The 14664-nt window shown below is 35.6% G+C and overlaps 2 protein-coding genes across 2 annotated transcripts in view; both read right to left on the bottom strand.

Annotated features, from left to right (window-relative positions):
• Positions 1 to 738: 738 nt before the first annotated feature.
• The window catches only part of LOC147859855 (uncharacterized), a 24956-nt gene continuing 11030 nt past the window's right edge, over positions 739 to 14664 (bottom strand). Inside the window, exons 2-6 of the mRNA XM_087324541.1 lie at positions 5932 to 6197; positions 4386 to 5366; positions 3873 to 4073; positions 1903 to 2098; positions 739 to 1087 (exon numbers count right to left, since the gene is read on the bottom strand). Of these exons, the coding sequence (XP_087180667.1) occupies positions 912 to 1087; positions 1903 to 2098; positions 3873 to 4073; positions 4386 to 5366; positions 5932 to 6197 (1820 nt within the window). The 3' untranslated portion in view covers positions 739 to 911. The remainder of the gene's footprint in view (positions 1088 to 1902; positions 2099 to 3872; positions 4074 to 4385; positions 5367 to 5931; positions 6198 to 14664) is intronic.
• The window catches only part of LOC147859857 (histone deacetylase 2-like), an 8365-nt gene continuing 2364 nt past the window's right edge, over positions 8664 to 14664 (bottom strand). The window contains exons 4-13 of the mRNA XM_087324974.1: positions 14119 to 14181; positions 11968 to 12036; positions 10724 to 10890; positions 10498 to 10562; positions 10343 to 10389; positions 10209 to 10253; positions 10070 to 10120; positions 9802 to 9888; positions 9630 to 9717; positions 8664 to 8899 (exon numbers count right to left, since the gene is read on the bottom strand). Of these exons, the coding sequence (XP_087181100.1) occupies positions 8799 to 8899; positions 9630 to 9717; positions 9802 to 9888; positions 10070 to 10120; positions 10209 to 10253; positions 10343 to 10389; positions 10498 to 10562; positions 10724 to 10890; positions 11968 to 12036; positions 14119 to 14181 (783 nt within the window). The 3' untranslated portion in view covers positions 8664 to 8798. The remainder of the gene's footprint in view (positions 8900 to 9629; positions 9718 to 9801; positions 9889 to 10069; positions 10121 to 10208; positions 10254 to 10342; positions 10390 to 10497; positions 10563 to 10723; positions 10891 to 11967; positions 12037 to 14118; positions 14182 to 14664) is intronic.

Here is a 14664-nt window from a genome sequence, read left to right as displayed (position 1 = left end):
CAACCAAGAATGGTACATATCATAGGGTACATTAAGTATGGCATGATGTTTAGGGTAGTAAGATAGGGATGCACGTCTTTATTTCGTGTACATGTAAAACAAATATGTTACTTGTTATAGATTTTTTAATCATTTAAGAAAAGATACTTGTGTTCCAAAGGTATTTTAGTCTAGCCTAAAATGTTGTAATTATAAATTACATGTGGCCTTGGTCGAGATCTTTTAATGTTAATACATCATATATAAGCCTACTCCACACAAACATATTTTTGCAGCCTCAATACCATGCCCTTTTTCATCCATATTTTCGTAAACCTTATCAACCTTATCTACCATCCATCATGTCATGCGATGGGCCCAACCCAATACCTAAAGCTACCACTATTCCTGAGTAAAAAATAACATTATCACAACAATGGGACACAAAGCAACCCAGCCAAAGACTATTTTTCGTTATTTTCTAATGGACCTGGTAAGAACATTTTCCTCACCATGTCAAACTCAAAACCAAGACTAAATTCAGCATACTTGAAATATAGCTTCTATGTTACCTAGATAACGAGGCATTGCACAAATATGCATGGGTTTGAGCATGACTTGCAAGGAGTTTCCATAAAAATAGCACATATATCTCATTAATGGCATGTATTCATGCCAGATAATCAAAAAAATATGTAGGATTTCTTGATAAATGATATCACTGAATTTCTAAAATAGACACCACAAGTACATTGCCAATTTGGAAATAATCATCAAATAAGATGTAGAATTCTGTACAGAAATGATGTTTACATGGAATATTGACGATACAAGTTAAATATATATATCAGAAGCACACACTCGTGCCAGTTCAAGCAAAATACAACACATACACATATATACATATTTGGTAATTTCTTTTTGGGGCGACTTCAACAAGAGAATAACTCATGCAAGGCACCATACAAGGGGTCAGCTGCCCTGGGAAGTGGAATAGAGCCAAAGAGTATGTCATCCGGTGTCAAATAGGTATCTCCATAGAAACGAGCATTCACATCTGCCCGAGGCCCCACCATATTACCCTCTAATGATACTCCAACAAATGCACCTGCAAATAAGAAACAATAGTCCTTTCCTTTTAGCAAAGGCCCTATGAAAAGTTTTTAATAGATTTTATGCTAAAAAAGAGAGAAGAGAAACCATTCTGTTTTAACCCATCTTTCCCCTTTACATTTTTATTTTGTTGCATGTGTAAGGACAACTGCAATCCAAAATAATCTAGTGGGCTATCATCCTCATCATTCAACACTCAAGACTTTCATTTTGTAATGCTGTTAAAACTCTTCGTGGGTGTGACTACATTAGGATTGTATAAAACTTGAGGTTCCCTACAATTTTGTAATATTTTCTTTGCTCTATCATAAACATGGCTATATAAAGCCTGAGCACCCACACATATTGTGTTGGCATATACATCGATGAGATATCCTTCCCCTAATGCTATCAAATTTTAGAATGTGACTCAAGCCAACCCATGTATTAGCATAGCATGTGACTTGATGAGAATAGAAATTTAAGCATTTATTCCATGATGGTGCTCGACCTTAGAGGGCATCCCTTTAGAGCCACATGAATACGATTGGTATAAGCCTGAACTTCCCCTATGCATTTGGCATGTACTATCACAACCCCATGGGTACATTTATAATTCATATATAACCATCAGATGTCAAGGGTCTTCGCTAAAATGATACACATGAATATGATTGGTACAAGCCTGAACTCCATGTAGTCACAATTATCACAAATCTTCGTCCAACATATGATATATGATTATAGAGGCCCTATGTCGTAACGTATATGCCTTCAGAAGTGTCAAAAACTTAGTGGATATGATTGTTGAAGCCCAATGTCTTAACATACCTTGACTACAACTATATGTGTAGCATGCAGCTGCACCCCCAGTACCAACACGTAAGTCCACCTCCGCAGCTCTGCCGAGCGGCCCTGCACATGCACTTACTCCAGCTCCTATTGACACGTGTAAACGCCCACTAAAGGCTTTCACTGCTTTGATGGAGCGGAGAACAATAATAAAATCAATCAGCTCTCCACCTGCCTGATTCACCAAATAGACATTTCTTAAGTGTGTGTATATATAGAACAATTGAAAGAAAGGATATAAGAGAAAATGTGTGTTTTGAGATAGTTGAACCCTTGCCATGTATGCCACAGGTCAGGAGTTCCATCCTGAAATGGCATGGACAAGACAACCTTATCTTGGAGTTGGTTCTCTACAGGTTTTTAAGATACTCTAGAACATTTCACTGTTTTAGAAACTAGGGTCACGTGATATTACCATTCTAGAATATTTTAGAAACTCATAGAGTTTGAGGATCTTTCATGCTACGGTCACCATGTTCATCTGGACGGTAGGACCAATTAAAATATGTATACATATATGTACATATAACAATCCTAACAAATATCATGCAAATGCTCTCTCAACTGCATGGATATATCAATTAACAGCCTTCAAATGCTTGAATACCTTTCACAAACACACGTTAATTACCAATAATCAAATCGTGTAACCACCTACCATATATTGTGCCCATAGAATGAACCATATGTATCATACGTGCATTCGCATTCGAGAATGATTCAATCAAACGTGTATGGTAAATCATCTCAAAGTTGGATTGGATTGACTATGGTCTATATTATATATTGATTCACTCTCAATCCCAATAGGTGGACTCTAATCCATTGTGAACCACCAACATAAGTATGGTTGCAATATTTGCATTGTATCACATGCATACTTTTGGGATGCTTCTTAAGAATCAAGACATCTCTATCATCCTCACTTTAGAACTTTACAAAAAAATGAGTATGAACTATAGAGATTGAATCAAAATATGTCATTATAACTTATAATCAAACGTTCAAAAACTCATAAAACGTATATTGGAGAATATGAAGAAAACATGACATAGGCAGTAGTAGCATAACAACTTACCACTAGGGTGACCTAATTTCTAATAACAAAGAAAGAAAAAAGAAACGATAAAAAACTCATAAAACGTATATTCAAGAATAGGAAGAAAACATGACATAGGCAGTAGTAGCATAACAACTTACCACTAGGGTGACCTAATTTCTAATAACAAAGAAAGAAAAAAGAAACGATAAAAAACTCATAAAACGTATATTCAAGAATAGGAAGAAAACGTGGCATAGGCAGTAGTAGCATAACAACTTACCACTAGGGTAACCTAATTTCTAATAAGAAAGAAAAAAGGAACATGACACTAACATAAAATTCTGCCATGACATAGGCAATAGTACTATAACAACTTACCACTAGGGTGAGCTAATTTCTAATAAGAAAGAAAGAAAGAAAAAGAACAAAAAGGAATGTGACACTTAACATAAAATTTTGCCATGACACTAACAAGAGAATAGGAGAAAGTTAGGAATTGAACCCAAGACACAAGAAATAGTAGCACGGCAACTTACCACTAGGTTGTGCTTAGTTCTAATAATAAGAAAAGAAAAGAAAAGGAACTATTATAACACTAACATAAAATTTTGCTATGACATGGTACTAATGAGAGAGAGAGAGATATGAGAAAATTGGGAATCGAACCCAAGACATGGACAGCAATAGCATGACTCCTTACCACTAGGGTGAGCTGAATTTGTAATGAATAAATGAAAAAAAAGAGAAAAAAAAGGAGCACACATTTTTCCCTTTTCAAAGGTGTTTGTTTCCAAACGTTTGAATGCTTGCACGAACACGAATATTACATTCTATGATTGTGCCATTTGAATTAATAAACCTATTTACCTTCTTAAATAAGTACATATACACAAAAGAATGTACATACCTGTAAGCCCCATCCTAAACCACCAGACATTATGGAGACCGGAGGAGACCAACTACCATCTCCTCTTCGTGCGACTATCAAACCAGTTCCCAGCTTGTATGTCAGTACCATTCCTAATTTTGCTATGGTCAATATAGCGAGTCCTTCAGCTCCTCGAAGAATAGTTTCTGGTATTGATTGCTCTGGTTTCAGCTTGCCAACCTGCAAAAATCACAAATCTAAATCATATATTCTTCATTTCTTAAGTTCGTTCAGGGGATAGTGCTGATATGATCAAAAAGTGGAGATATATTTTTAAATTGCATCTAATCAATCACATATAGAAATTTTCTTGCCATCACCACCTAACCATCTGTCACTTGTCAAGCCTAGAATAATTTTTGGTACCTTTTTCAAAGTGGTGTCCGATTGTGAACTGGGCACAGTTTAACAAAATCTTGAACAAAGCACATTCTCTCTCCCCATATATTTTAAGGTAATCAACCATTTCACTTTTCCAGTTGTAATACATACCTTTGAAAAAGTTTTCACAATGTTAGTAGCTTTGTAGATTTCGTCTTGCATGCACGAACCAAGAGGATTATTCAACCAAGCCCTCACGCAGGTGATATCCATCACATCATGAATCGCAATCTGCACCGCATTGCTGACTGAATCAATGAGAACCTGTTGTACAGGCTCCAGTCTTTCGTAACATCCATCACAAACCCTCTGTGGATCCTTCTCCATGAATTTAGCAGGCATTAAGCATTTACCCTTTGAACACGCATTACAAAATATTCCACCACAGAATCGGCAATGATGCCGTGCCCGTCTCAATGGTTGAAATTTTGAATTGCACTGCATACAGTTGTCACACGCACTATCTGGAATCCATTGTGGTGGTTCCGAGTCAAGAATTGCCCTCAATGCACTTGCATCTTCTCCATTACCAGTGAGAAGTGGGGGGGCACTAGGAAAATGCATGCTAGTCCATAAATCTTCACCACCATCTTCTACTTCTTCCAGATTGTTAGAGGACTCTCTTACTGAATGTCCAACCTGAAGATTTGGCGGTTCTAAGAATGACCTTGTCTTTCTAGATAAAACTGCCAGCGTTCCCCTCAATACATTCCGTAGATTTACCTCAGGTATCCCTGATGAGTCACCATGGCTTCCAGCCTGTAAACTTTTGTTAACCCTATCGGTAGCCTCATTAGCGGCACCTTTCAGCATTGGCTCTGACAAAATAACATTTCCTGATATGGAAGTAGGTCGCTTGCTACCAACTATTAGATTTGGATAGTGTATATATTCATCATATGAATGGGCATGTTGATTGTACCCATCTTCTTGGTTGTAAATGACACCTTCGTTGGACCTTAAGTGGCTCGAAGCTGCTACTTGAAGTGCTTCTAACATCTCTTTGAAATCCAAGTTCAAACCTAGATTCAACTCGGCATCGAATGGAGTTCGGCAGAGGGGACATAAAGGAACAGCATTGTGTGATTGTACCTGCACAAATCAAGTCCTCTTATAGGGAGACATACATGCATGTATGATGCATCAGCTTCTGGTTCCATATGTCATCAAAGTTCAATTCATTTTACATAGTAGGTTGTGTCTGGTGCATGTATGCATGTGAGCACGAACTTTCCATCATATATGGATTCTTGATTCATGCATAACATATGAATGCATCATAAACACCGATACAGACACACTTTCATGCATATGCCTGGGATAATATTAATTCAGAAGAACAAAATCAGCACGCATTCACCTAGTATGGTGTGTCTCTGTGTGATTGAAAGGCAGTATAAAAATTATGCATATCAAAATCATCAAAACCATATACATATAGCCAAATCGTCAAACACACGTATATAATCAGATCATCAAAAGTATGCATATATGTATATGTAGCCAAATCATCAAAACCATATACAACACCGAATCATCAAAACCATATACAACACCGAATCATCAAAACCATATACAACACCAAACCATCAAAACCATACACAATAGTAAATCGTCAGACGAATTGAGTAAAATGAGGGGGGCAACTATTTCCTACCTGTTGGAGGCACTGCAAACATCCATTGTGACCACATGGAAGTGAAGAAGGTCCGCCATAGCTACCAAGCTTTTCCATACAGACAGCGCATGTTGGCAAATCAGGGCCTTCTATGGTATGGGTCGTCGCAGAGAACGCGGGAATCGTGGGATCGGAGGCCTTGACGAGATGGGTCGTTGCAGGACGGTATGCAGAGGAACAATTCCGGGAACCACCGAATCCCCCCTGCATGGCTTTCTTCTCTTTCTTTCCTTCCTTCCTTCTTTCTTCAGAAGAGATTATAATCAAAAACTCTGTTTTGTGTATAAATATATTGTATGGATAATTTCATAAGGAAGAAGGATCTCTCTCTCTCTCTCTCTCTCTCTCTCTCTCTCTCTCTCTCTCTCTCTCTCTCTTATTAACCCTATAACTCTCTTATCTAATATTAACCCTATCTCATATGATATATCCAATAATAGGAAGCCCTTAGTGTCGACGTTGGCGCCGGCATGTAGAGGCTCTTCGTTATGAAGAGAGACAATCCACCCACGGTCGGGGAACACTGCACATATTTCAAACTTGTTCCTTTCGTCTTCAGATGTTTCGCCCTAATGTTGTAACCGTAGGTAATGTAGGGAACCCACTCATTTGTCGCCATCACATTAGCAAGAAACTCAAAACACTGAGATCAATTGTCCCATGGTTGAGAGGAACGTGTAGATCTCATAATTTATCTCTATTTTCTCCGATGTTTCCCACAACTTTGCAGGCTTCGATAGCAAAAGGAGCCCCTTCACGATTGCACTACATAGTGAACATGTGCGCCTTGCATGATCTTCAAAAGATTGTTTGTCGTACATATTATCATTGACCTTAATAAATAAACAAAATGTGCCTAAGCATTAATGCATTAAGTTGTGTACCAAGGAGCATATACATTGGCACACTACCTTGAAGACATGTGTGCCTTGCATGATATTCAAAAGTTTTATTTGTCATGCATATGATCAATTGACCTAACTAAATAAACATATTGTGCTAAGCATTGATGAATTAACCTTTATAAACCATCTAAGAAATGGAAGGATCGCAATAGAGAGAAATAAATTAAATAGACTATACATCAAGAATAACCAAAATGTTTAATGGAGGACAATCAAGATAGTAGTCCCTTCCTATAAAGATAAAGCAAAAAAGAAAATGTTTAGTTTATGTAATCTATGTCTTCAAGGATGTATGAATCATACAAGAATTTAAATGTTTGTTTGTTGTAGTATGATATTTCAATTTTGTAATTGATCAAATTTATGCCATATAAACTAGGTATTCCTCTATTAGATTCTTCCATAATGGTTTAAATACTCACAAACATTTGAGGTTTCACTCATATGTTAATATACACATCTAATACTTGGTGGTTACATATTGTCGACATAGTCATACACTCCATCATGGGCAAATTAATTTAGTGGTGCTAACTTTTTGAAACATTAACTTGTGATGGAATGATTTAGTTAAGATATGGGAAGTTTTCAAATATTTCACTCGTTTTAGGTATAGTAAAAAAGTATTCTTCCCAATATTCAAGGAAGTGCCACCACATCCTAGATAAGTGCTTAATATTATTGGATTTTGTTTATTATTTATAACAAATAGAAACTATAACTGAAAAGATAAACCACTTCACATCTTTGTAAGTTGTAACCAAGGATTGCAATTGATGAAATTGTAACGTGAACTTTAGATATAAACCATAGTATGAGGGTTATTTGGTTGGTTAGTCGATAGCAAAACATGTATTTTAATTACCATGTCCAAGATCGGATCAATTGCTTCACAAACTAATCTCACTTGTCAGAATTTTGGAGTGCCCTTCCTAGATTGTTAATTAGTTTTAGCAACATGACTAGAACATGACATACAATAACTAGGTTAAATAATCTGATGCTTTAATGTTCAATTGACCATCGTCTAAGCATAAAAAATGATTATGATCACATTAAAATATCAATTGCAATTGACAAATGTCTAAGCACCAATGGATTATTATCAGATTTAAAAGAGCACATTTAAAAGAGTATAATATATTTCATGAAATATGAGGACTAAGATTTTGTCTCACTTGAATAATTAAGTTGACGCTATGAGAATAATTACTAATATGTTTTGTTTGAATTAGGAAAATGGAGTGATGATTAAGTGGTTGGGAAACATTAAAGGACATTTTTGGGTTTGATTGGTTTAGCCATTCACATACGAGACAGATTGGGCACTTAGCTAAACTCTCGTATGTGTATTTCAGAATTTCCGTTCTTTACTTAGGAGTCAACAAAATAGTTTTGAGGCATAGTCGCTTGATGGAATGATTAAGATTTTGTCTCACTTGAATAATTAAGTTGACGCTATGGGCATAATTACTAATATGTTTTGTTTGAATTAAGAAAATGGAGTGATGATCAAGTGGTTGGGAAACACTAAAAGACATTTTTGGTTTTTGATTGGCTTAGCCATTCACATACGAGACAGATTGGGCACTTAGCTAAACTCTCGCCATGCAACTATGTTCCACCACTTTGTGATTTGTTATATATGTGTAACAGCCCAAGCACTATAGGTATGCAGATAACATTCTAATACTCAATTGGAACCAGAGGATTGCTAGCATCATGTAAATTATCTTAGCTATGATTTTCCATACATCCAAATTACTTGCTACATTAATATGCGACTACACAAAAAAAATCCCCAAAGCTACAAACCCTCTTATCATGATTGATAAATACCCATCTGCAAATAATACATGTGTTTGTACATGATTACAAGCCTGTACAAACCTGTGTGGTCATTGATAAACAATCATGGCAACAATACCATATTGCATACTATCATTGCTCAATGTTCACTGACTCCAAAGATATGTATTTCTTTGAATTAAGATTTATAATAGACTCAGCTATAACTTCAGCACTTGATTTCATGTAGCCACCTGTCATAAGGAAGAACAAAACGAATGAAAGGATATATCCTTTTCAGAGAAAGCATAGCTTAATCATGGAAAAGCCCAATCTGTGGTTAAAACCCAAAATGGTGTTATTAACACCTGGGCTGATATCACAAACCACATTAACCTATGTATGAATATTAACTCTCATAACTTCCCTCTAGATTTAGTTATGTTGAAGCTAGTTCTATTAACAGATGACACCATTTAACTATCTAATGTAACTGGATACCAAACTTTTCGGTTCTGGAAGGTTTGGTTTCTGACGAGGGTCATCCCACAGGATGTCTCCTCACTTTTGAAAATTTACAAGAAAACATATCAGCTTTTATAAAAGTACCAAAATACTCAGTTTAAATTAGACTCAACCAGCACTTACTTAGGTCTAATTAGTTTAATTTTGGGCCCAATCTAGACTAATTAGTTGGAAAATAATAGGCTACTTAATTTGCCTTTAATTAGCAGTTAACCGGTTGATTAAGTTTGCAATCAATAGGCTAGCTAGTTAATCACCATATCAATCATTAATTAGGAGCAAACTTATGTAAAACAATACATATGTAATTGCTAATTAGTCTAATCAAATTTGATGGGTATTATGATGATTTTTGAAAACCAGGCAAATGTGCAACAAGTTAGTGGTATATCAAAATTGATACGAGATCTGCCTAATGAATTTTATTTTGTTTAGCATGGCATGTAGGAACATACAAACCTGAAGTAAGCATGACAATTGGAATATTTTGCTCTCTTGCAAACTGGAAAACAATTTCATCACGTTGTTTGACACCTTCAGGTGATATCTGCGAAGGATTATGTTTATATTCTGTGAATAGCATGCAAATTGTAGTTGCTTAATTGAATACAAAAAAAAAGCAAAAACTTACAAGCATCCTCCCCAAAGGATCCCCAGATAGAATATCTGTCCCAGCATTGTAGAGTATCAACTGTGGTTGAAATGCACTTTTGGCATTCTTTTACCACACAATCACAACAACGCTTAGGGGTATACATGTATAAATATATATAAGTTAAAATTTTGGTACATCTTACATGTTCATGAATAAGGACATTGATGCACATGTACATATGGAATCCAATTGCAAATGTCAATCATGAAGAAGTAATTGAATGACACTTTTTTATGACTAATACCTTCAGTTCTTCCCACAGCCGTTGCAAGTAGACATTGGTAGTTGTCCCACTCTAGTATATGATTCCATGTATTAAAATTCTGAAATGTTGAATAAGAACTTAATCTTTGTCTTCTTGAAACTTTCATGAAATTTCTTACCAGTAGCTCTACTTTTTGATTGATCCATCTTTTAGCTCCTTGATCCTAAGCATGTGGCACCCAACAAACTTACAGAACAAAAGGCAAGCTACCATATCATATGCAGTTTCAAACATTCTTGAAGCTTTATGTACCTGGGGATAGATTTCACAGTTGTACATATCCAATATGTAAACTCTTCCTGAAAGATGAAAGCACATTTCATGGGGCAAAGAAGTCCAATGATTTCTATAATGAAGATCAAAATCATACTAATGTTTTCTTACTTGAGTCTATAGATGACACTTACTATCTTCTGCAAAGTCTCTTGCGTGGCCATTGCCCTGATGTGCATCGAGGTCAATAATCATAACTCTGTACCATCAAATACAAAAAATTAAACAAATAATTCAGTGTGTTAAGATTTATCCTATAGTTTTTTATATCTATAATTCATATACAATTATCAGATGTCAAGAGTCTTCCATAAAGAAATATTGACAAATGACTAATCAATCATGCAGACTGAGAAATACCTTGATATGGATAATTCAGAAAATGCAAACTGTATAGAGAGTGTGATATCGGCATAAGCACAAAACCCGCCACCTTCTGTTGCGCAACAATGGTGGAAGCCCCCTCCCAAATTAATAGCCCAACCTCTCTCCATTGCAAGCTTGGCAGCTAGAACTGTCCCACCTACCTGTCATCAAACAACACCAACACTCTTTACCTTTACAAAACTGAACCTTTAAAATATTTATCCATGAATCGTTTTCAATAAGATCAAACAATAAATTTGAGTGCATATGTCAGTTGGAGTGTGAACCTACACACATTTGTAATACAAGGAGTTCAAAATCAAATACATTTACAAATTAACAAGATCTCCGTGTATGCATTGTTAATAAAGGTCAAGCAAATTCTTTGAACTTACAAAGAAACAATTGCTTTTTAACATGAAACATCCCGGCATACTTTGGTATCAGAGAATGAATGTTTTAGTCTGCATGATACATGCAACATCCATTTACAAGAATTTGGCTCAAAATTGAAATATCACAACATTAGATTTATTTTGTAATGATAAATAAACCAAGAAGGTTCAGCGCCATGCATGTCTGTGTGTATTGAATGATAATATGTTGAATGGGAGTTTCCTAATCAAACTCGAAAACTTTTAGGAACAAGTGGAAACAGAAAGAAAAGACAAACGAAAATCCCACATAATTCATCAAGAAACAGCATTAAAATCGGTAATATGATGTATATCATGATCATCAATGCAAATAGTTTCTCAAACAGTCAAAAACAATATTCCATAATTTTAGTGATTTTTTGAAATAGCATTATTTGAGTTCCAATTTATGTTCTGAGGTGATGGAATTTGTAAAATGCAAATTCAGCTTAAATGTTGGTAAATATCCTAAAGAAATACATATCCTAATGCAAGTTCAACATATGACAATGAGGACAGATCCAAAGGAAAAGAGAAGATACCTGACGAGCCATTCGAACTTAACATTTTATCATATTTCCTGTTAAATACTATGGTACAAATGCAAATAACATTTTTTCTTTTTTCTTCATAATGCTTGAGCCACCATAGTTCATCATATATGTCTATTTTTCAACTCATTGATATTTCATCTCATTATTTTATCTAGAATTCCGAAAGGACGATAGAAAGGAAATCTCAATATATTAGACATCTACAACTTGTAAGAAGTATAAATATATTTAAAGATAATCTTAGAATTAGAATTGAACCAGCCAATACCTGCAACCGGAAAGGCTGCAAAACTTTGCGCTGCACAATAAAATTCGGCAGCAATGCAACAGGTGGTACCTGAAAGAAAAGAAATCATACAGATAAGTGTATCTTATATGCAATAATTATCTAAAGAAAGAAAGTCACAAATTTTACAAACCCAATATTTTTATTACTATTGAAGTGGGAATTTCTTGTACGAATATAGCTCACCAAAGAGGATGGATATAGATTGTGTTGAGGATGAAGTTGGTTATAGAGGATCATGTTAATTGGTTTATGCAAACATAGAGACCTAATGAATACAGCTAGAGATGATCATCAAATATTACAAGAATTGAATGATGTCCATACATTCATAAAAATAGAGGGGAATTTTTATGTGCAATAAAAGAAACTCTCCTTCAAATAAATTTAGAAAGTGGGACAAATGTGTTGACCACTCCAAAAGAGAGAGCACAATATAAGAAAATGACAAAATAATGCATGGACAGGAAATAAAACAGAATTGGCTCATGAATCCATCACTAATTATGCTTTGCTGCTCACATCTGCCCATGAATCAGTTCTGAATCTTAAGAAGCAAGTGATCAATTCCTCACCCATGTCTTACCAATACAACCAATGCAAAATTATTTGGACTTGATAAATGGAACTGAATGGTATTGGAAGGAATGCCCTAACTATGGAATAATTTCCTACAAATAAACATGGTGAGCAATGTATTCATGAGAACTACCAACACCATAGAAGGATTATTAAAATACTTCCCAAAAAGGCATTATGTGAATTATTATCAAATTGGATGCATAATACTGTAAAGCCAGTTGAATAAAAGTTATTTAAGCTCCTAAGCATGTACGAGCCGTAAAGTAGTGCCATGTTCACATGAGCTACTTTTCTTTCTGAATGGTCAATACAGGCCAGCCAAATTAATGAAAAGCTGTGGTCTCAAGATGATATTTACAATGTCTATAACCTAGTCCTTGTGGTTAACACATTGTATTGATGTTCGAATTCTGCAAAAAAAATTGTTTCAGTAGAATAGGCAACTTCGACCTAAATGAAGTGACCATTGCCTACATTCATGAGAACATGCAAAATCATGTAAAGAATTATTATTGAAGCACTTCACCAAAAAGGCAGTATGCGAATTATTATCAGATTGGGGCCATAACAAAGTAAGGCCAATTGAATATAACTTGTTAAAGTTCCTAAGAATGCATGAACTATAATGTATTGCCTTGTTCACATGAGCTACTTTTCTTGCAAAATAGACAATACAGACCAGCAAAATTAGCGAAAATCTGTAAATTCCACAATGAACATTACATTGTCTATAACCTAGTCCTTGGGTTGATTCATTGTATTGACGTTCAGTTCCCGCGAAAACCACTGTTTACAATATGAAGTGCTCATTGTCTCTAAAGGAACTTGTATCTTCTTGTTATGCTTAGTATGTTTACCTGGAAAGGTAAGGTGTATGTACGAAAACCATTGTAGCTCACATTTTTATTTTCTTTCTATAGAGAGATGTACATATGTTGTGTGCCAAGATGATAAGAGAATTAGCTAACGAACTGCATGATTAAACTGTCAACCATTACAAGTTAAAACAACTTTGTTCAGATAGCTTGGGCCAAGTCCTTTGTTAGAGTTTCGATTTAGTGTTTACAGTTCATTGGAATGCTTGTTCTACTCTCTCTAGCATTCAAAGATTGTAGCTTTTATGACAGAAATATGTTTGAAATTCATAAAAACCGTACCATGGCCTTTGTTGAGATTCTCACGGGCTACATTTCACAACCCTGCTATGAAAGTTTTTGGAAGATACAAGTATAAGGAGGTCAATGTTTCTACAATATTAATGGGTGCAATGTTGGAAGTTTACTTTTGTGCAGAAAATAGAGATAATGTGGAGAAACTCAGCTGAAGAAGGCCCACATTTTTGAGCCAACTCCATATTCATGACTATACAGTCCTGAGATAGAAACTTATAGAAAAGAAACCAAAGTAGTGGTTGAGATAAAAAAACATATTGTGGCTGTGACAGTGACAGACAGTAAATTATGATTCAGATTGTGTATTTATATGATTCAAGTCTGTGATTTGAATGCCATTCATATTAATAGTTTTATCTTAGTACAGTGCTGAACTTACTTCAATTATATAAGCAACTTTCGCACTCCACTTCAAACTTTGTAGGTAGTCCTTAGTATGTACCTTCATATAGATGAATTGACATTAACTAGCATCTCTCTCTCTCTCTCTCTCTCTCTCTCTCTCTCTCTCTCTCTCTCTCTCTCTCTCTCTCTCTCTCTCTCTCTCTCTCTCTCTCTCTCTCTCTCTCTCTCTATGTTTGTCACTGTAGTGTCCTTTATGAAATCAGAGGGAGATACCATTGCCTCTTTAAACAAGGCTTTGGCCCACTACGCAAGGTAATGGAATATGAGGACCAACCATGCCTAGGACTTTTCTTGCTAGAACTCAAGAGACATAGGGAAAAGTTGTTGAAGGACAATAATACAGCCACACAAGCTCATTCACATAGGACAGTCACAACTTTCTTTAGCCCCATCACTCGGGCTACCGAACAAGACATAACAAAGGGGTTACAATAGATCGGGCAATAGCAATTTGTCGTGCACGTGGGCCCCGGCCCCATGGACCACAAACGCAGCGCACTTGTCATCGACAAATAAAGGC

The sequence above is a fragment of the Azolla caroliniana genome, unplaced genomic scaffold, assembly GCF_043228905.1.
Source record: "Azolla caroliniana isolate FFs.n. ecotype wild unplaced genomic scaffold, voAzoCaro1.0.p SCAF_9, whole genome shotgun sequence".
NCBI classification, from domain to species: Eukaryota; Viridiplantae; Streptophyta; class Polypodiopsida; order Salviniales; family Salviniaceae; genus Azolla; species Azolla caroliniana.
The sequence above is the reverse complement of the archived record's forward strand: the minus strand, read 5'-3'. Positions and strand labels throughout refer to the sequence as shown.